The sequence below is a fragment of the Aythya ferina genome, assembly GCF_964211825.1.
Source record: "Aythya ferina genome assembly, chromosome: 8".
Classification (NCBI taxonomy): Eukaryota; Metazoa; Chordata; class Aves; order Anseriformes; family Anatidae; genus Aythya; species Aythya ferina.
Window position 1 is genome coordinate 33,620,584 of NC_140304.1, and position 22,297 is coordinate 33,642,880.

General features: G+C 39.8%; 1 protein-coding gene across 2 annotated transcripts; it reads left to right on the forward strand.

The window, feature by feature from the left end:
* The first annotated feature begins 9,343 nt into the window (after positions 1–9,343).
* RABGGTB (Rab geranylgeranyltransferase subunit beta) lies at positions 9,344–21,803 on the forward strand. 2 transcript variants are annotated; one of them, XM_084527814.1, is made up of 9 exons: positions 9,344–9,475; positions 10,099–10,206; positions 11,234–11,431; positions 14,097–14,202; positions 15,482–15,534; positions 15,653–15,763; positions 16,117–16,242; positions 16,988–17,137; positions 19,647–21,803. In XM_084527814.1, exons 1-9 carry the CDS (start codon positions 9,473–9,475, stop codon positions 19,785–19,787), a joined length of 996 nt encoding a protein of 331 aa, XP_084383940.1. In that variant the 5' UTR covers positions 9,344–9,472; the 3' UTR covers positions 19,788–21,803. The 2 variants fall into 2 exon arrangements, with proteins under 2 accessions (XP_084383940.1, XP_084383941.1); XM_084527815.1 differs by lacking the exons at positions 9,344–9,475; positions 10,099–10,206 and adding an exon at positions 10,438–10,664.
* Positions 21,804–22,297: the final 494 nt, after the last annotated feature.

Consider the following 22,297-nt stretch of genomic DNA (forward strand, 5'->3'; position numbering starts at 1 on the left):
TCAAGACCAGGCTGTGCAAAAACCCCATCCAACTTGATCTAGTGGGAGGTTCCATGGCAGGGGGGTTAGAACCAGATGGTCTTTAAGGTCCCTTCCAACACAAACCGTTCTGCTATTCTATGATCCTAATGTAAACATTCCTTCAGTGTACTGATTTAGTCAGTCTCTCAGACTTAGGAATGTCTTCAACCCCATTCCAAGCTGTCTTTTAACCTCATGCAGACAACATTATTTACTTAATGAAGGGTTGTGGATCCTAATCTAGAAGGCACCTAGAAATAATGTCTCAATTCTGAGCACTATAGAATTTAAATACCATCCTGCAGCTAGTAAATACATTTAGTGTAACATCCTTACAGGTGTTCAGGTACCTGACTCAGGCAGCCAGAGTTGCTTAACACCTATGACAGTATATATTTCCTATGACATTAGTTTTTAATATAGATTCTGAAGCCATCTACCCACCTTTAGAATTTTGTTTTGTGTGTAATTTTATTTAGAATACCCATAGTAAAAGACGTGCTGTTTACCAAAATTATTGTTTTTTAAAATTGGTTGAATATGTTTCCTTATACCACGGGGCTGTTGTAATGATAAACCATCTAAGGCATACCAAGTTAATGGAATACAGAAACCATATAAATAACATATATGCAATATATGAATAGAAAGTGTATTGTTTGGTATTTAATTCTCCACACCACAGTCAGAAACATGACGTATGGAACAGAACCCTATATACAAAAAGGAGCACAGAACACAGGTATTTAAAAGCCCCATAGCCACACAATCCAATGGTACAGTGTACTTTAAACTAGATTTAAAACAGGAAGTACATAAAAAATATTTATGAAGCACCCAGGTAGCAAAAAGTTAAAAATTATGCCTATGACATTTCCTCAATTACCCTTAAAGTACAGGGAAAAAATCCACTGATATTGGAATGAAAAATCAGTAGTCTGTGCACTAAGTTGACACTACTGACACGACTCCATTCAGTAAAGACCTGGAATTGTGCCAGGATAAATGCTATGCAACATTGCAACCACCCCCTGTTTCATTAGTTGATATCCATGAAAACAAACAAACAAACAAACAAACAAACAAACAAACCACTCTTACACGGCTTGCTTCCTACTGAAGTGATTTTACTGTAATAAGTACCAATTCAAAAGTTGTAACTGTCAGTAACAAGACAAGACTTCAAGAATCAAACATACCAAGACAATAACAGTGCTAAAAATATTTGGGTCACCTTACTTTGAGCTGTTTTGCAAAATAAAGCATTATCCAAAATACAGCTCCCAGAGAAGTGTCTTATATTAGAGTAATTAAATTTATATATATATATTCCAAACAAGGTCATTCACAGAGACATCAAAGAAGCTATTTCTCTCTTGAAAGCATTATTTTAATAAAACCCTAGGTAACATTGATTTATTGCAGTGAAGCAATAATGTTCAAAAGACTGTATTTTATACATTGCAGTTAATTTACAAAATCAGTGCTTTTGTTTCAACATACAGCCAGAACTGACAGCATTCATAAACACATTTTACATGGCTATCAACATGATATACACATCACTACCACATCTCAAATGTGTTAAAGTTCATGTTTGTACTAAACTCAAGTTTTAAAAGCCTAGCTAAGCCAGTAGACTTTGTTCTTCTTTAATAAGGAGTTGGTAAGTTATTGGAATGAGACCAGTCCCAGGTACATGCTGTGGTTTGTGCACAGAACTGAAAATTGTGACAGACAGGAGCTGAGGCTGAGCAAAACCCATGCCCCAGTCCCAGTCATGCCCAAGTGCCTGGTACATATCTAAAATATAAAGTTATGGGTCCCTGAGGGGCAAAAATACTATAAATCGGCCACAAGGACTTTTCTGGTAACAGGGCTAAGATGTAGGTGGCTGGAAACAGCCCAGGAGACTCGGTATACAGAGAGCAAATGGGCTCTCTCTCGCCATCAGGCCACCGCACTTCGCAGGCGTTGGAAGGCGATGGAACACGCCATACCGTAGGTAAACGCCACAGCTGGCAGGAGGGCCTCAGCGACCACGGCCGGGCGCGTACAAACCGCTGCGCCCTCGCCTCCCTCTCCCCGCCGACCTCCGCCGCGGCCCGGACCGCAAACAGCCTGCAAGCCCCCACCCGACGCTCCAGGCGGGGACACTGCGGGCTTGCCGAGGGGAGCACCGCGGCGAGGCGGCCCCGGCCCCGGCTCCGGCCCCGAGCCCGCGGACCTTCCGCACCCGGGTCTCGGCCGGCGCGGCGCTGGCGCCCGCTCTCCGAGAGTCCCGCCCCGCCAGGCATCGCCGGGAGCTTCCCCGGCCGCTCGGCCACTCTTCCCGGGATGCCGGCGTTCAGAGCCGCTCGGGAGAACGGTCGGTCTGGGCCGGACCGGGCCGGGCGGCGACGGGATGCGGGTCCCAGGGAGGGCGAGACGGGACCGGGCGCTGCTGGCTGGGAAGGGCCGCACGCCGCGGCGGCGCTGGAGGGCGAGGGGCCGTGGGACAGGAGCGCCTTCAGTGGGGCCAAGGGCAGAGCCACGCTCCCTCCTCGACCGTCTCGCTGCCGGCCGTCACTGCCCACTCCTGGCCGTGAGGAAATCCGCGCTCAGTTCTGTTTTTCCTGCCTCTGCATTTTGATCCATCTGTTTACAGCCTTCATGGTCTCCCATGCTTTATTCTTTAGCTGAGTTGTTGCACAGCCCTGGGACTCTCCGTGCACCAAAAGGCATGCTGTGAAGTGTTTAGAAAAATATGTGTAGGTCTGGTACCCTCTGCTTCCCACTTACATGGCGGAGACAGCTTCAAATTGTCAGGGTTTACAGATAGAACATTTTATACAATGCATTTCTTTAAACGTGCTTAGCTGTTCTACCTATGCTATTCTTTTATATGTGCGGTATATAAAAGTTGCTTTTCTGAAGTACTGACATTCCCCTATAGAGTAAAAATACTGCTTATACAGAGAAGTTACTGAACCACCAGTAACCTCCTAGTTTCAAACTAGAAAGTAAAAATGATTCAAAACTCAGGTAGTACCTTGTTTAGTTTCTACGCTGGCCTTTTTTTCTGGTTTCCTCATTTCCAGAGTCATTTGTGAATTAGGTAAAAGTTGAAGGGTCCTCACCCAGAGCTCATCATCAACAAGTGTGGCCTAGCCCCAGGGTGACACAGCCTAAATGTCAAAAGTGTTTCCATGACAGTGTCATTTATGGAATAAAGCTCCATCTCAAGACAGTTGAGTGTTTCACAGATGAAACAAAATGCTTTAGGAAGGGGAAGCCCACAGACAGTTAATGCGTACCATAGGAGATTGGTATTTCAAGTCCAGCTTCCTGACATATTACCCCAGCAACAAACTGTTTTTGACAACTCTTATTTTTTTTTGTCCTGAGTTATGTGATGGAGAATCAAGGTTAGTGACCTTACTTTATTGTCCTATCTTTTTCTGTGATGTACAGCTTTGTGAACAACTTCAGTAGTTCTTTTGACATTAAGGTAATAAAGATTGCTTCACTTGCATGTATGACATGCAAGTGATTACTTCACTTGCATGTTCTGTCATACCCTTTTTCCGGACAGGAGGTTATTCCAGTGGTGATCTTGTCACTTTAATGGTCACATTTCTGATTGTGACAGAGCTTATGTACTAAACCAAGGAAATGCTGTGGTAGTTGCATTTGAGTGTCACTAGTAAACTTGTCATTGAATCTAAATGTCCCACTGAGTCAAACAATGGGAAAGTTGACAGAATAATAGATCGTCACCCAAATCTTACATGCTAAAAACTGATCCTTTGTCACTTGGTCACTTGTGCCACTCCAAGTATGAGTCCCACCTGTCCAATTCATATTTCTATTTGTGGGGGGAGTGATGATTTTTTTCAGAGTAACCTTCAGTGTTAACCTTGCATACGACTCTGGCAGGAAAAAACAACAGATGTATGTTCTCTATTGTAAAGTTGACAGCATCTTTCACATAGACATATCACCTTTAGCACTATTTTGAAATCAGTACTTTTTCTAGTTTAGACAAAAATATCTGATGACAAAGCTATGTTTGACTGTATCAAGGGCTGTTCCTTAAAAAAAAAAAAAAAAAAAAAAAAAAAGTGAATACAATTATCTGTTTTTTTTCAACATCATCTTGTCTTTTTCTATATAAGGTATAAAATTCTGAAGCAACAAGGTCTTTCTTGTTTCTTGTTTTGTCTTCTTCCGTGTAACAGTGATAGTAGTGACACAACTCGAGTAAAGCAAGATACCATTTTTCAATGGCTGTGGTTCATGAAAACTCCAAATGAATAATGTATTGCCTACTGGAAAACGCAGTCCTGAACTATTAACAAAATCACTTAGCAGTTTAGCGTTCAGTTATGTCATAGCTTCTCCTTCTATGCCTAGCAGTGGTCTTCCTGCATTTCTTCTTTTAACTTTACAGATGTTTTTAGGATTTTCTGAAAATCCTTTTTTTCACTATGTTGAGATGCATTATAGCCTCTTGACTTTGTAACCAACTTGAATTTTTTTTTTTTTGTTTGTTTGTTTCTTTTTTGGTCCCAGAAGTGGTGGTTTGGATTGCCCTGGAATTGCCCTGGAAGGAACTGAGGCTTTTCTCTTTTCTCATCGTCTGGCAACTGGCAAAATTAAAGATAATATGGAATTTTGACCTTTTTTTTTTTTTTTTTTTTTTAATTTAATAGAACTTACAAGCAGAAAGAGTTTCAAGCTGCTGCTCATAATAAAATTGTTGTGGAGGACACTATTCCTGTTGCTGCACAATGCGACAAAACTGGAGAGATGAATCTATCATACAGTACAGGGAAAATACATTTTTATCTTAATCTGAATAAAATTTAAAATGTTAACTGTGCTGAACTGGAAGGTAATTTTTCCTACTTCAGTATCCTCTCCCACTCATAAAATGGGCTTGTGAACTTGGTCTTATGAATTCACACACACCAGAAATCTGTGGTAAGTAAACATTCTCTTTAATCTGTAAAATAAAACAAAGAAAAGGCATTAGATAAGATTTACATGGGTAATTACGGATTCTACATAAAATGGTTGCATACTAACAATCCAAATTTAATCATTAGGAAAGTTAACACGTACAAGTGTTAGTAGGTGTGGATGTAATCAGGATGATTGCTAAATCATTGTGATTTACCAATTTATAAGCAGATTTTCTACCATGATTACAGCTGCCTAATGTTCCCGTCATGTGCTGCGTCAACTGATTAGGCAGAGAAATTGCAGGTCATATTTTGATCTAGTCTCTGACACAGACTGGAGCAATTTAAGAGTTTATTCAAGGACAGTTTTCCTGTTTAGATTAGGCACACTACAGCAGTACTTTGGCAGTGCTTAAATGTATGAGTAACCATGAAAAAATGTTAAATGATTCTCTATTTTGCATTTATATTATCTGAAAAAGAAAATGGGGAACTGTCTGTAGGAGTCTTTTTTTCAAGACTCATCAGAGTCTTTTATCTTCTATGAAAAATTAAATTAACAAGGTTAAGGAGCAAAGAGACAAAAGGAGCAATTGTGAAGATCACATTTATTCAGCCACAAATTCTAGGGAAACTTAAGGGTGAAATAGCTGGACTACTGCAGTGCAGAATCATTTGGTTATTAAATGAAAACTTACAAGGGGCAAGTTGGACACCATTGCTTTAAAGGGCCTCCAAGAGAGATCTGGAAAAAATATGTACTAGTAAGCCTGATAAACCACACAAATTAAGTGCAAGTATGAAGCACAGAAATATTGGACACAGATAAATGTGATGTGGATGTGCTAGAGAAGGGTTTCTGTCAAAGGAAGTCATACCTCATAAAATAATTGGAGTTTGCTGAGGCAGCGAATGAATGTGTGAACAAGGGATGCTTGGTTGATAGAAAATGCTTGAACTTCCAAAGTGAATTTGAAAAATCATCAGGTTTTGTAGGGAAAAGTGAGCAGCATGGCTTTTCTTTTTGGTCTTTGCTATTTGGAATATCTACAAATAATCTGGAAAAGGAGGTCAACAGTGAAGTGATAGTATTTACTGATAATACAAAGTTATTCAGTGTAGGAAAAATGAGGCTGGTGCAAAGAACTGCAGAAGGAGACTTTGTAACTATTTCTTCCAAAGGACTCTTACGAAAATTCTTACAAGTAGTCAAAAAAATTAAAGTGGTACATTTTTACCATTTTGTGCAACTTGTCCCATATTAATCTCACAGTAGCTGTGGAACTGTGGAATCTTGAAATTACCTGTTACTATTGTCAGAAAACTTTATTTAAAAAGTTTGCATGCGAATGTCTTATTAAACAAAGAGCACAATCAAAAGGTTATGGGGAAATGTGTTTTTCATAATTTCTGAGTAAATCACTGATATGTTTCACTTTAAACCCATTTTAGTAAATGAAATATTCCCACTGTAGGTGGTCTTGGCTGTAGCAGATTTGAAGTGTGCCTTATTATGGGAAGAGTTAGCTTATGGATGAACAAGGGTTCAAACTGCTATTGAAGCAAATTCCCTAGGAGAAAGTTCAACTTTTTCTTACCTCCTTTAAGCTACAGTCTGTGCACTTAAAAAAAGATGAATTAATGGTCTACATATTTTATTTCAGCGAATACAAGTAATCACTGCAGGAAATGAGCAGCAGCAGAAAAAACACTTACGAAGAATGACAGAGGAACCAATAACGCATGCAAGTATAACTGCTACATTGTAGAATGTTCCTAAACACATGTTTCTAAATGTTTCTTTCTTAAACACATGTTTCTAAATGTTCCTTGGTGTTTATGACACCAAGTTAGGTGCGTGTGTCGATCTGCTCGAGGGTAGGAAGGCTCTGCAGGAGGATCTGGATAGGCTGCACTGATGGGCTGAGGTCAACTGCATGAAGTTCAACAAGGCCAAGTGCCGGGTCCTGCACCTGGGGTGCAATAACCCCAAGCAGAGCTACAGGCTGGGAGATGAGTGGTTGGAGAGCTGCCAGGCAGAGAAGGACCTGGGAGTGATGGTGGATAGTCGGCTGAATATGAGACAGCAGTGTGCTCAGGTGGCCAAGAAGGCCAACAGCATCCTGGCTTGTATCAGGAACAGTGTGACCAGCAGGGCTAGGGAGGTGATCGTCCCCCTGTACTCGGCTCTGGTGAGGCCGCACCTCGAGTGCTGTGTTCAGTTTTGGGCCCCTCGCTACAAGAAGGACATCGAGGTGCTTGAGCGGGTCCAGAGAAGGGTGATGAAGCTGGTGAGGGGCCTGGAGAACAAGTCCTACGAGGAGCGGCTGAGGGAGCTGGGCTTGTTCAGCCTGGAGAAGAGGAGGCTCAGGGGCGACCTTATCGCTCTCTACAGGTACCTCAAAGGAGGCTGTAGCGAGGTGGGGGTTGGCCTGTTCTCCCACGTGCCTGGTGACAGGACGAGGGGGAATGGGCTCAAGTTGCGCCAGGGGAGTTTTAGGTTGGATCTTAGGAAGAACTTCTTTACTGAAAGGGTTGTTAGACATTGGAACGGGCTGCCCAGGGAAGTGGTGGAGTCACCATCCCTGGAAGTCTTTAAAAGACGTTTAGATGTAGAGCTTAGGGATATGGTTTAGTGGGGATTGTTAGCGTTAGGTCAGAGGTTGGACTTGATGATCTTGAGGTCTCTTCCAACCTAGTAATTCTGTGATTCTGTCTAAACTTTTTTTTTTTTTTTTTTTTTAATGTCTACTCACAGCTTAGCCCATTTTGGTTTGTAAAGAAACAGTAACATTTGTAGAAAGTCAAGGAATATTTAATCAGACACATTCAGTAAGGAAATAGTAAATAGTACCTGGAAAACCATCCTAATTCACTCACCAAAAATTAATACTTGTTATTTCCCTTTCAAGTGGAGATGTAGGAGTTTAAGAGAAATACAAGGTTTGTATAAGCAGAACTTCAACTCAAATGGGAATTAAACCGTATTTGTAAATGTTACAGAAGAAAACATTATTAAACAGTGAGGGTGGTTAAACACTGGCAGAAAGTTGCGCAGAAGTGTTGTGGAATCTCCACCTGCGGAAATACTCAAAACTCAACTGGACGTGGTCCTGCTCTAGGTGACCCTGCTTAAGCAAGCATAAGGGCTGCACTAGATGATCTCCAGAAGTGCCTTGAAACCCCAACAGTTCTGTCAATTCATTTGCAATTTCTCACCAAAATGTTCTTGCTTCAGTGTGGTCTTTCATCCGTTACCTGAATTTAGTGCTACATGATACAATTGTTGTCCACAGGTATGAGTTTTGCATTGCTTATTTCTCAGGTAGGCTTCCTGGGAAATTAGTTCCTTAAATAATTTTTAAGCATTATAAATCAGCATCCTATTTACCACAGGAAGATTAACAATGTAGCATCCTGGTTAAGCGTTATACATAATTTTTCTTGGATGGTCTCAAAATGCTGTTGCAGCCCGATATGGTTCTGTCTCCCACACGTGCCTTCAAATCAAACATAGAATGGCTCAGGTGGGAAGGAACCTTAAAGATCATGTAATTCCAACCCCCTTGCCATAGGAAGGGATGCCACCTAGTAGATCAGGTTGCTCAGGGCCTCATCCAATTTGGTCTTGAACACCTCCAGGGATGGGGTATCCACAACCTCTCTGGGCAACCTGTGCCAATGCCTCACCACCCTCTAAGGGAAGAATTTCCTCTTAACCTGTAATCTAAATCTAAATCTAGATCTAAATCAACATAAGAGTAGAGGGGACAATCACCTCCCTCAGACTGCTGCCCACTCCTCTTTTGGTGCAGTTGTAATTAACAGCATGGTCATATCGGTTTTAATTATGAAGCAAAGGTTTGTTTGTTCGTTTGTTTTTTGAATGAATGAACTTTTCCTATACCTGTCCTGTGGTAACCCAATTCTCGCATTTGCTTTTCCGTAGAACCGAGGTGCCAGACAGAAACCGAAGTTATTTCTGAACACTTGCTGTGTTTACCTCGACGCAAGAAAGTGCGCGGTTGGAATTACCACGCTGCAGATTTACGCCCAGCGTTGCTTCAAGATAACCTTTGGCTGCGGCGAGCCCGAACGCCACCGCTCAGACGCCAAATCCGGCTGCCTCAGCCGACCGTAGCGACAGCCGGCCTCAGCCTCAGCCTCGGCCTCGGCACCGGCACTAGGCGACCGCCCCACCCCACCCCGCCCCGCCCCGCCCGCGGGTCCTAGCCGCGGCCCTGCCCGCCCACCACGGGGACTGGAACGGCCGCCGCCCCGCCGGGAGCGGCCGCGCTAGGCTCGGGCAGCTGAGGGTCTCCGCGCGCCCGGCCACAAGGCGGCGGCGCCCTGCCGTACCCCTGGCGCGGCCTCGGCCCGGGCGCGCGGGGCCGTTGGCGCGCGGCCCGGGCGGCAGCTCGCGGGCAGCTACAGGGGGGCCTCGCCGGGCCATACTTGATGCCCCGCCCCGCGTTGCAGCGCCCTTTCCGGCGCGGGCAGCGAGCATGGTGGGTGTCGGGCGCGGCGCGGCGGCGAGCGAGCCCGCGTCGAGGGTGGCGGCGCCCTTGGGGTGGCGCGCGCGGCTTTCTGGCAGCGCCTCTGCTCGGCATTACCGTGGGGCCGGCGCGGGCGAGCGGCCTTGCGGGCCTCGGGGCCGGCGCCGTTGGCGCTCACCGCTCCGAGTCCGGGGGTGTCGCGGGCCGGGAGCGCGCCTGGCGCCCGCCCGAGGCGGGCCGGGTGATAGCCCGGCGCCGGGCGCGGCAGGGCTGCCCCGAGCGGCGGCCCGGCGCTGAGGGCTCTCGGGGCCTGTGTCGGGCCTGGGAATCGCCTTAGGGGCGCGGCGCCCTTCCGGCGCGTGGTGAAGGGCTCGTTTTGCGCGTTGAGTTTATCGCTGGTAAACTAACGGCTTTTCTTAGCGTTATTTAAAAAAAACTGTTAGCCCCCTTCCTCTAGGAAGGATTTAGCTGGACGGAGAAGTGACAGGAGTGAGATGGGATCAACCCCATGCTCAAAGTACACCAGGAAGTATTTCTTTCTGCTACCAGCTGACTAAGCTATACCTAAACGTCAAGAGATGCTATAATGTCTTGAACTGGCCATACAACTGACCCTTTGTTGGTACTTTCTAAAGGGGACACCGCAGAAGGATGTTGTAATAAAACCTGATGCCCCGAGCACATTACTTTGGGAGAAACATGCAGACTACATAGCTTCGTATGGGACAAAGAAAGATGATTATGTAGGTACCAATTTGTTTTAGCACAGTTGTGGTTTTATTAACAGTAGTAATCAGCCTTGTTTACTCGTTTTGAGTATGGATTAAATGTGTATTCACGTGCCAATTGTTTATTGCCCTGCGATCCAAAGTGTAAGAGGAAAAGCGCTTTATTGATTTTCCCAGGTCTGTGATGAGTTTTGGCATGTATTATCTGAGCATAAATGTGAAGATTATTGATTTAGCTCTAGAATTACTCTGAGACCTTGGAAGTGTACTACTTGTTGCTCCTTCTTCCTTCAGAATGCACAAGGAGTATATGTATATTTGCATGTGTCTGCTTCATAGGACAGTGTACTGAGTCTTAGTACAACACGGCTTTGTGCTGACTGGGCTTGATGAACACTTCAACTAGCATCGCTTCTGTAGGTGTCAGTCATTGGATGCAACCCACGGGAATTGGATTCCATTTGGTGAAAAATGTCAGTAACTGCATATGTTTGGGAGAAAGAAAAGTTACAACTATCTTTATTGTCCACAGAATACCTTAATGTCGTTCCTGTAGTTATACATGCCACCTAAAAAAACTGCACGAAAAAAGTAATGCTTACAGGTAGTATAGGTGATGTAACCAATGTTTAGGTAAAAAGTCAATTTCTAGTGAAAGTTCAGGTAGTGGCACTTGTCAGGGAGTTTCATTAAATGATAGATTTATTATTTTTGAGACTTGTTGGGTAGTGACTTAAGTGGTAGCATGGATGCCAAGAGAATAATGCATGATCTGAAGTGAATTGGTGGCTTACTACTTGAATGTGTTTTAACTTGGCATTTAGCTTGATGGCCATAAACTAGAAAATCTAGGGAAGGAGGAGAATGAAGTATATGCACAAACATACGTTATATATGGAGTATGGGGGCTTGCTACATACGAAGTTTTTTATGGGATGGAAAATATTTAGCCTATTATAAACTGTAAATGTTAAATGTACTTTCATTTCCTATTTTGATGATGTACTTATCTGATTAAGAACTAAAATAAAGCACTTCTTAGGAGTACTGTATGTCGGAGTATTTGAGGATGAGTGGTGTTTACTGGGGGCTGACAGCCATGGATCTCATGGGACAGCTGCACCGAATGAACAAAGAAGAAATTCTGGATTTCATCAAATCTTGTCAACATGAATGTGGTGGAATAAGTGCCAGCATAGGTCACGATCCTCATCTTCTGTATACCCTGAGTGCTGTCCAGGTAAAAGTAACAGGGTAACTGTAGAAACAACTATTTGTAATTAATAATTTTAATGATGGCAGATTTAGGAGCCAGGTGCTATTTGATATTAATGGCAAAAACTATTTCAGTACCTTATTTTAAAAAAGTATAATGAACAAAATTTTAGGATTTAGCTGTGTCACTTCTTTAAAAAATTGTCAGATTTGATGAAGTTGTGATGGTAATGTTCATTTACTGGTGACTTTGCATTCTTGAAAAATTTTGTAACAGTCATCTTGAAATATTTCTTAGCTATAAGTTTTAATTAATTTTGGATTTTATAAGCTCTCAATAGACTATATTGAGGTGTGAAAGATGTGTATGGCCAGAGGAATTATTTATATATATATATATATATATACATGCTCAAAAGTGTGTCTCTTACTGTTGCGTGTATACATACATATACATGTATAATACGTACAGTTGCTACATATTACAACATAATTAGGTAATATTACACAAATGTGTTTTACATAAAGGTGTATAACTAGCGTGTTTACATTTTAGTACTATGCAAATGACATGTTATAGTAGCTAGTTCTCACTGTGTTCTTCAAATCTGCTTTTTTTCTGTATAGCTAAAATGTCATAGCAGTCCGCTACACGTTGTATTTGATGCGTGCCCCTTCCTTGAGGGAAAAAAAATATTGTCAATCTTTTTTCACCATAGCAGTCTCCATTGTAGATTTAATTTCTCACCATCTAGTCTTTTTTCCTTCTTATGTAAGCTGCAGCGGAAATAGTATGTAGAGGTGCAAACGCTTGTAAACAATTGCTGGTTTGCTTGTGCAGTATACCTCTAGTCTAGTCTCTGTGAAGAGATATTTATATATTGTTACAAGTAAGTTAACACTATTTACCTGGTTTACATTATTAAAACATCCTGTTTTAAGAAGAAAATGTTTCGGGTTCTATGGTGTTTGATTTGAAACCCATAGGTAGGACAGAAAAACGTGTTCTTGGGTCAGTGATGATTGTTGGCATGTATTATCTGATCTAAAGTTGATGTTTATCACCACTTTAGCTCTAGAATTACTCTGAGACCCAGGAAACTAGAGTTTCTTTAGGCTACGGCCTTTGAGCTTTTCCAAACTCTCCGATCAAATTCCTTTCACAAAGCCTAATAAGATAGGGCTAATAGGGCTGCTACTAAGATGGTGAAGGGCCTGGAGGGGAAGATCTATGAGGAGTGGCTGAGGTCACTTGGCCTGTTCCTCCTGGAAAAGAGGAGGCTGAGGGGAGACCTCATTGAGGTCTACAGCTTCCTCACGAGGGGGAGTGGAGGGGCAGGTGCTAATCTATTCTCTAGTCACCAGTGATAGGACCCAAGGGAATGGTGTCAAGCTGTGACAGAGGAGGTTCAGGCTGGGTATCAGGAAGAGGCTCTTCACTGAGGGTTGTCGTACACTGGAACAGCCTACCGAGGGATGTAGTCATGGCACCAAGCCTGTCGGAGTTTAAGAAGTGTTTGTACTGTGCTCAGTCATATGGTCTGAATTTTTGGGTAGACCTGTGTGGTGCCAGGAGTTGGACTTGATGATCCTTACGGGTCCCTTCCAACTCAGGATATTTTACGGTTCTGTGAAGATATATGGAGAAGGGGGTACATTTTGAGGTTGTTTATGTTTGTGTTAGAGAAGTATAGTTCTTGGATTAATACCTGATATTACTAGGAGGTATTTTGATAATAATGCACCTCTCGACATGAAGAGTTGAAAATTACAAATGCCTGGTTTGAAATTTTTACACATAACCAGCATGTTGCAATGAGCATGCATACTCTCAGTTCATAAACACCATTTAGTGCTATTTACATATCCAGAATATTTAAAGGGTCACACCATGTCTTCCTTTGATCACAATGAGTGGTAATGTGTTCAGATTTCCTTTTCAGGGAGCATGCTAGGGTATTATATTTTCTGATGGAGTTATATAGTGTTTTGTGTTTTTTCTGCTCAAAATGATGTGGTTTACTGGCTCAAATCAATGCTAGCACAGAGATCTTTGTATTTCCTAGTATGAACTTTATTTTTCCTCCAGAATATATTAATTGTGCAGTTTGTGTCTTCATATTGTTCATATTTTTTATTGATTTGTTACTATTTGATATTACATTTAAAATTTGAATGTAGGACTTTTTTTAAAAAAAAAAAAAAAGACAACAAAACCAAGCTAACTATTAGAACTATTAGAAATTAATCTCTGCTAGCAGGCTTTGGCTGTAAGTGATATTACTGGCTGTTTAAATTGCATATGTACGAATAGCAGCGTTGCACAAACTGCATGCTTAGAAGTCTAAGGTGTTATCCCATCACACATTTCACCTATAATCAAATAAATCTGTTGTCTTACATAACGCTAACAAAAATAAATAAACCTGGTTATGCTTTAAAAGGGTGAGCTGGAAGCTAGGAAGTTACAAAGCATGGAGTTCAGCTTGAATTGTCTATATTTTAATTTCAGAAGTTTTTTGCTAGTGATAGATGAACTGCAGAGCATCAAATCTAATTTTAATAAATCTTAGCAAATATTATTTATAATCAGTTAGTTTAAGTCTCTTACAAGTCCAGAAACTGTTTTTAATAAACATGTTCGACAAACCTTTGCTTCTCTTTGATTTTTACTGTGGCTTTCTTTCCAGATTCTTATCTTATATGATAGTCTCCATGTCGTTGATGTAAATAAAATTGTTGAATATATACAGAACCTGCAAAAAGAAGATGGATCATTTGCTGGAGATAAATGGGGTAATTTTTAGATCTTTAAAATTAAGCAGCTAGGTTGACATGTGTAAGTCTATGAACTTAAGTGATCTTGGATGATGTTTTTGCTTGAACACTTATTTCCTGAGTTATGAAAGAGGAGGTTTTGTGAAGAATGAAGTCTTGTTTTATTCATTTCTGAAGGATTCTACACTTGAGTTTCATTCATATTAAAAAAAAATATATATATTTTTTTTTCCAGCTGTTAAAGTAGAAAACATTTGGGCACTTCTAACTGACAGTACTTTCATACATCGGATACACCGTTCCCTAAGGAATATTTTATGCTTGCTATTTCATAACTCACTTATGACCTTTATCTGTCGTACATTTTTCACCACATAAGAACGAGGAAAAAAGCCTGCTTTTCTTGTTTCTGCATATAAGTTACTTATGAACAAAGCTGGTAACTTTTAAGCTGTAGCATAATCATTTAGTTGCTTTAAAAATACTTATTCCTGTGGAAAGCTTAAGTTGTAATAATAGGTTGCATATCATTTGTTACTGTTCTAGTAAAATTCATCAGCTAATATCACAGTAGTATATCTGTGCTACTGTAAAGTTAGCTTTTAGGCTCTGTGTTAAAACCTATTGTAGTTTGCTGCCTCCTTTTGGTTAAAGTACTGAATCAAATTTGTGGAATGCACATACCTGATGTAGTACAGAACAGTGTGGATTCATTTTACTAGTTTGTAGATTTAAGAAACTCCCGTACCAGTTTGACAACAACAAAAAAAGGGCATTTGTTAAACGTTTGTGCCTGGATTACGTTTTAAGTAGTGACTTAAAATACTAATTTTCCACTGTGTGTTTTAGGAGAGATATATTATTACAGACTTTCTCAGCAATAGGTGTGACTTTTTGGTTTTACTTCCAGGTGTAAGTATGTTAAAGAAAATTTGAAGTTCTAGTCACTTTTGATCTAATAACAAAAATGATGCCTACATAAGGATCAGAGAGCATGAAATGTAGAAGGCAAATCAAGAGTTGTCTTTTTTTTTTTCTTTTTGAGTTCATTGCTCTGCCATTATCCAGTAGGGCAGCAGAGAATTTGTTTGCTGTTCTGTGCAGTGAACAGATCATTTGACTTGTAACATGCACTTTGTAAATTGAGGAAATAATCAAGGGTTGTAAAAGGAAAGAGTATGGGGACATTTTGGTCGATCTGTGTTGCTGTTTGCATATTTGTTCCATATTTTCCATGGTGATTTTAAAAGTACTGTTGTTAGTCATAAAAATGTCATTCTGAACTTCTGTATTTTAGGAGAAATAGATACAAGGTTCTCCTTCTGTGCTGCAGCAACTCTTGCACTTCTGGTAAGTCCTAAATCATCACATGAACAAGTACAATGTTTTATTATTGGTGTATAGCTGAAGTTTCTGTTGATCAGCCGTGCTGAACATACAATGTATTAGTCGGCTTTGTGACTTGCAGGGAAAACTGGATACTATTGACGTGGGGAAAGCAGTAGAATTTGTTTTGTCCTGTATGAACTTTGATGGAGGATTTGGCTGTAGACCGGGTTCTGAGTCACATGCGGGACAGGTAAGTTTTATTTTACATGGAAGTGTTTTAAATTAGTGAGCATCACGTAGTACCTGTAAGTGCTTGGTTTTTGACATCTATCATTTTTTATTGATGTCAATTGATGAACCTGTATTGTTTCTCAAGTGTTCATTTCTAGTCCCTTAGTTGAATTAAATGAACAAATAGGTAGATATGAGAAGCTAGGTTTACTTTAATGGAAAAGTAGAACTTTTCTAAAAAGTGAAATGTGCTTATTTTATGTCATGTTTGTATCACGTTTTCAGGACTATATTCTTCAAGATCTTCCTGCATTTAGTCTGTTAAAGTGTTCAGTTTTTAAATATACAAAACACTTATGTCTGTAATTTTAGATCTATTGTTGCACAGGATTTCTGGCTATTACGGACCAGTTGCATCAAATAAACGCTGACTTGTTGGGTTGGTGGCTTTGTGAACGTCAGTTACCTTCTGGAGGTCTCAACGGACGACCAGAGAAGGTATTAGGTGGCTTCTTCTGTTTGTTCAAGGCTTAATCGGGACTATTTTTCTAAAGCTGATGGCTTTCTGGGAAATGTCATGACTTTTTATGAAATGTTTTGTAAATTCCTCAAAGGATTTGATTCTCCATTTTGTCAGTAGCGCTTGCGTGCTCCTTTGTTTTTTATAGTTCAGGAACGTATGCACTAAAGTATGTCTTGCTGACCACTGCAACCAGTGTCCTATTAAATCAGTGTTTGGGTATTTTATGACACTGGGAGTGATGCCTTCCATAGGATTTGTATAAAAAACAGTGCTTTACTGGATGTTAATCCTGGGTATAATTGTGTTTCCTGTCACAGTAAGAAATTGGTGTAACCTGGAATAATCTCCACTGGCAAAGAGACAACTTCCCCCCCCCCCCCCCCCTCAAAAAAACAAACAAACAAACAAAAACAAAACACTGGTTGATAAGAAGATTGTTCTTACTTACAAAAAAGATGCTGTAGATTTTTAGCCTTTCCCACACAAGGTGAAGACTGTTCCACACATTCTTGTGCTTTCTTGGAAAGGCAAAGAGATTATGTAAAAAGAGACTGCATTGAGTAGCTTGCTTCTTACACATCCAGAGAAATTCTTAAGTCTTGTTTCTATACAATGTTGTTATGATAGCACAGCTAGGAGTTTACAGAATCACCAAAAAAAAAAAAAAGGCAATATCAAGTTTAAAACAAAATTGAATAATACTGTTTCTCTGTTTGTCAGTTACCTGATGTATGCTATTCATGGTGGGTTCTAGCATCTCTGAAGATGATTGGTAGGCTACATTGGATTGACAGAGAGAAACTGCGCAGCTTTATTTTGGCTTGCCAGGATGAGGAGACAGGAGGATTTGCTGACAGACCAGGAGATATGGTAAATAATTCTCAATTTAAATAAAGTTTACTTCATAGAATTTTTAAACTTAAAAATCATGTTTCATGTTTGAATGTAACTTGTGATCCAGGTTTGAGCATTTTGCAGAGCTGCAGCAAATGCTGTAGTTGGGAAAGGATAAGGTAGCGTTGCTTTAGAAGGCTTCCATGGGGAGCACATGCAATTTTTATATTGCACTTGCTCTGGAGTATCACTCACTGAAGTCAGCTGCGGTTCACATACCACACTGTCTCACAAGACCACTTAGAAGATCTTGCTAAAAATACTGGCTTGAGTTTTTTAAACAATTTGCAAGCATCTAGAGACCACAAGTTGTCTTCAAATCTCGTGGTGCTTTTGCCTGATCCATGTAAGTCAGTGCTCAGAATCCCTAAATGCCACCAAATAAATCTTCTCACTGGCATTGCCCTAAGTGAGGGAGGAAGAAACTTTGATAACATTATGAAGATGCTGCTGGTATGGATTTTTTCCTTTTCTCTGACCCAGTACTCTCTCCTGAAAGAGCGATTATGTTTTAGCTAGTCTGTTTTCTGTGGTTTCAAGTAATCGAGACTGTATAGGTAAAATGGCAAATAGAGACCATATCTTCAAAGGGTCAAATAAAATTTATTATGAGATTGTAGTGCAACTACTCTAGAACACTTGGCTGCTTATTTGTAAAAGGTTGGGGGAAATCTTAGCTATTTTTATTACAGCTGTCAATGTCTTTCCTCCACAAATGCATTAACATGGTTAATAGTTGATGATCTTAGAGGTCTTTTTCAACCTAAATGATTCTGACTCTAAGAACTGGAGTAGCTTTCTGTTTCTTTGTGAACTGATACACCCTTCCCACTTGGAGGAGAGAGAAATCTCTTTAACTCTGGTCTGTCATTTGGAAAATATTTTGGTATTGTTAACATTGATAGGTTTTCATATGTCTAAGGAACTTGCAGAAAGACTCTTCAGAATGCTCCAAGAAAAGTTTGGTACTTATCTTAATGCATTTGTGGCTTTGAGATTAAACTTAAGTTATTTCTGATGTGCTAGAAGAACAAATTTGCAGAGTTTTCTGTATCTATTGCTGTCACCTTTTTTGGATATTATTAGTCTTTTTTATTATTTTTGCCAGTCTTTTTTTTTTTTTTACCATATCTTGTTGAAATATGGGCACTTCCATAAAAATGTCAATGTGTACAGGTTTTGGCATTGCCCCTGTAGGATTTAATTCCTGACAGATCCTTTTTTTTTTTTTTTTTTTTTTTTTTTAAATCTAGATCGTAGCGTTTAACATTGATTGTATTTCAGATTTTGAACCACTTGTCATCTTAAGTTCCAAGCAACCAGTTCTTGGTAACTTAATTTAGTGGTAGTACTTAACCTGCTGAATTATAATAAGAGCTAGTTATCCTGTTTGTATTTTTGCTTGAAAAAAATGCAGAAAGCAGCGGAGGATGACAGCAGTAGCTATACTTCCTAAGAATAGTCTGTTCATAAATAGGTAGAATTTGTCATTTAATTTGCAAACGTATTGGTTGGAAATAAGTGCCTTTCTAGGCCTGCCCGTCTGTACAAGGAAAGTCTCTCACGTGTCCTCAAGTGTACTTTATTATTTTGTGTACTTTTTTCTTAACCCTTTCTATAATTTTGGCAAGAAACAAATAAGCATATATGTCTATGTGCTTTGGCCATACCTGTAATGTGGTTGCAAAACTACTGAGGAACAAGGCTTGTTATGCTAGTATAGTTTCAACCTTTTAGGCTGTCATGCAGTTGGGGCTTGTGTATATGAATGTAACATGGTAACTAGCTCAGTTTACTGCAGCATAGAACCTTTGCAAGAAGATCTAGAAGTTCCATTAATACAAACAGAATGTATGGTGCACCATGTATCACAGGTAATTTTGGATTTGATCTCATAGAATGGCCAGTTAACTCCACTGACAGGATGCTTATGCAATGAGACTGAGTAGTCTGCTGCAGTTAGGTGATGATGCATGCTTTTGGGGAAACTTCATAAAGTGAAGAAATACTTTGGTATCAAATAACTGGTGCACTTTTATTTTTCCTTCTTTGTGTTTTTTCTTTTCACTTTTATAGCATAGTAGGTTGCTGCTCTCAAGATTTTTACAGCACAGCTCTTTATTCAGAGACCATTAAACAGCATTATACTGTTGCTGAAGACCCAATGGGGAATTTATGGAAGCAATACTTGTAGATGATTGTATTTGCCTATTAAATTTTTTTTGTATTTGCTTCTGCTATCCAGTTGTTAACGGAGACATGTCTGCCTCTCTGGGTAGATCATACTATCTTAACTCTGCATACTGTGGGAGTTGTGCTGTTGTATGTTGGTGGGCAATACAAGTGACAGTTTGCAGCTGTGTAGTGTCGTCTTCCACCATACAGGCTTACAGTTCTCTTGCTAACAAACAGAAGCTTCATCCCATACAAATGAAGAAAATAATGGTCTTTTGGAAATGGACACAAACTTTCTTTCTTCTCCCAGGTGGATCCATTTCATACTTTATTTGGAATTGCTGGACTATCCTTACTAGGAGAAGAACAAATTAAAGCTGTCAATCCTGTATTCTGTATGCCAGAAGATGTCCTACGAAGAATAAATGTACAGCCTGAGCTTGTGAGCTAAGCCTCAGAGACAGAAGGTTGATGATGCTCTGTTGTTTTGGTTTTACTGATTGGAAGTCATCTCTGAAGCTTAGCATATTATTCTTTGAGATGTGTTTACTATAGTAAAGCAGTAGCTTTACTGTTAGCTTTGTCACTTTGTAAACTGTATCAGAACAAGCTTGTTCTAATAACCTGAGTGTAACGTGTTCTTCGGTTGTATATATAGAGGTGTAGAAACGTTTCTAACCTTTATTTAAATATATGGACCTTGGGAGTTTTTATTTGAATAATCAAGTCAAAGCAATAGTTTGGTTTAATTTCTTCTGTTCCTGCAATATCAACCACGGTAGTATCTGTCTTTACATAAGCATATTTTGATGGTGGATCACACAAAGCACTTTAAAAGAATATGGGGAAAACCCCTTAAGCCATGTATGTAATGTCACACATGCGTGTATTTAATTCTGCATGTTAATGCTTGCTATCACTTTTATATACTGAGATGCAAGCTTTTACTTCTGATAGTAATTGATACCAGTGAAAACAACAACAAGTTCTATTAAATAAAAACATTTTCAGTTATTGATAGATGAAGTCCCTTTAGGCAAAATTTCACCGATACTTTAAATGGAAGATACCTTGAGTGTACATATAATGAAAATCACTAACATTAATCATTCTAGAGAAAGTCTTTAGAGGACAGTGACTTGCAGCTGAATATAATGTTGTTCCTAAATTTGTTGCTGTTGGATTGAAATTCTGCTTTTGTAGATTTTGAAACAACACTTCATTATGGTGTAATTGAGAATAAAATTAGCCATGGGAAATATTTCTCTGAAGGATGAAGTCCTTTTTGTCTTTGCAGAAACCTGTTACTTTACATCTACCATGCATTGGCTGAGACCGAATGGTATTCTGGTACACAGTAAAAGGTAGCTCTGTAGAAGTCTTTGATAGTCTCTGTCTATACATGTATGCTTAAGGGAGGTCTAAAGCTGGTTCAACAGTTTTAAAACCAAGTGATTAGTTTTTTCTAGCCTATTCACGTTAGTAGAGAGTAAGAACAGAAATAGACACTAACTTTTTGGTAGACCTCTACTTGTACAGCAATTCAAAGAGAATGAGTTCACATATGAAGAGGATGTTCACATATGTTTTTTTTCTAAACCTTTATTTCTCCAAAATCTTTTAGATGAGGTTTAAAAACAAAACAGAAGCACTTTACTTTTAGCCGTCCAGTTTCCTGATGAATTATTTGGTCAAAGGCTGGAATTTTTTTCAGACTTTGGGGGGAAAAAAAAAGTCATGGTAGGCTTTTTGTTGAGTGCAAGGGAATAAGAGCACTGATCTTTATTTGTAAAGTCAAATAGAAACTTAAAACACATGCCAGGTTACCTTTGCAAGTACCACTTGTTCATCAAAGTGGTCACTCTTCAGTAGATAGGAATTTGCTAATTTTTCTCCCATGATGCATAAATATAATAGAATTATCTTCAGAATTTCTAGTCTGGTGTAGACTGAGACACCCTGGGAATTAGTGTGTGGGTGATACTGCATGACAGTGTAGAACACTAGGTTGGAATCCTATTAATGTTGGAATTTTTCTCTGAAGGAGATGTGGTCAACTTCAGTTGTTAAATCAACTGTAATTCTTGAAGATCTCCTTAAACAGATTACAGATTAAAGAAGATCGCATGTACACAAACTAAGAACTTAAGAATTTTCTTCCATTTTTTACTTCTTTATAAATATTCAGTATGTAGAAAGTGTCATCACATTTTTTTGTGCAAACAATCACTTTTTTGCTAAATGTACTGTGGAAAAATACCTTGCCCAGTGTGCAATCTTAAAAAGACTTAAATATGTAATTTTGGTATAGAGTACATTGTTACAAGTCTACCTCTGTTTTGTTAAATGTATTTCTTGACTTGTCTGAGCTTATGTACTTGCAAACACTGCAATAATTAATTTGCTATTCTCAGTCTTCAGTTGCAGGTCCTTTATTAAAGGCTTCCAGAAATTTGCACTTTCATAACACTTTTTTCTGTGTATTTCTTTGTGGGAATGTCCTGACATATCTTCATATTTAGTCTTTAGTACTGTGGTGTAGCTGCTAATCCTAGCAATAATTATTTTTTGAGTGGCTGCATGAGAATTTCCAAAAGAATAGTGAATAACTTAGCTACAAAAAAATGTTTCTAGATCTGTTTATTAAAAGAGTATCTGGGGAATAAAAGTCAGCCACAGTCAAGTCCAGAGATGCTGCTTTATTCTAAAGGTGCCACTTTTTGGTTAGGCGAAGTCAGTATTGATTTGTGACCAGGTGCGGGAGGAGGGGGAGGCATGCACTGCACATTGCTTTTGTTTCTGCTTTTCTTGCTATGCACTTGGAATTCAGTCTGAGAGGAGATGGCCTGTCAAATGCTTGCTTCTGGAGCCTGAACGTGAATGGGAAGTTCAGCGTAGGACTTAAGATGGGCAGCAGCTGGAACTGTGGATGATGCTGTTTATCATTTGCAATGAAACTTA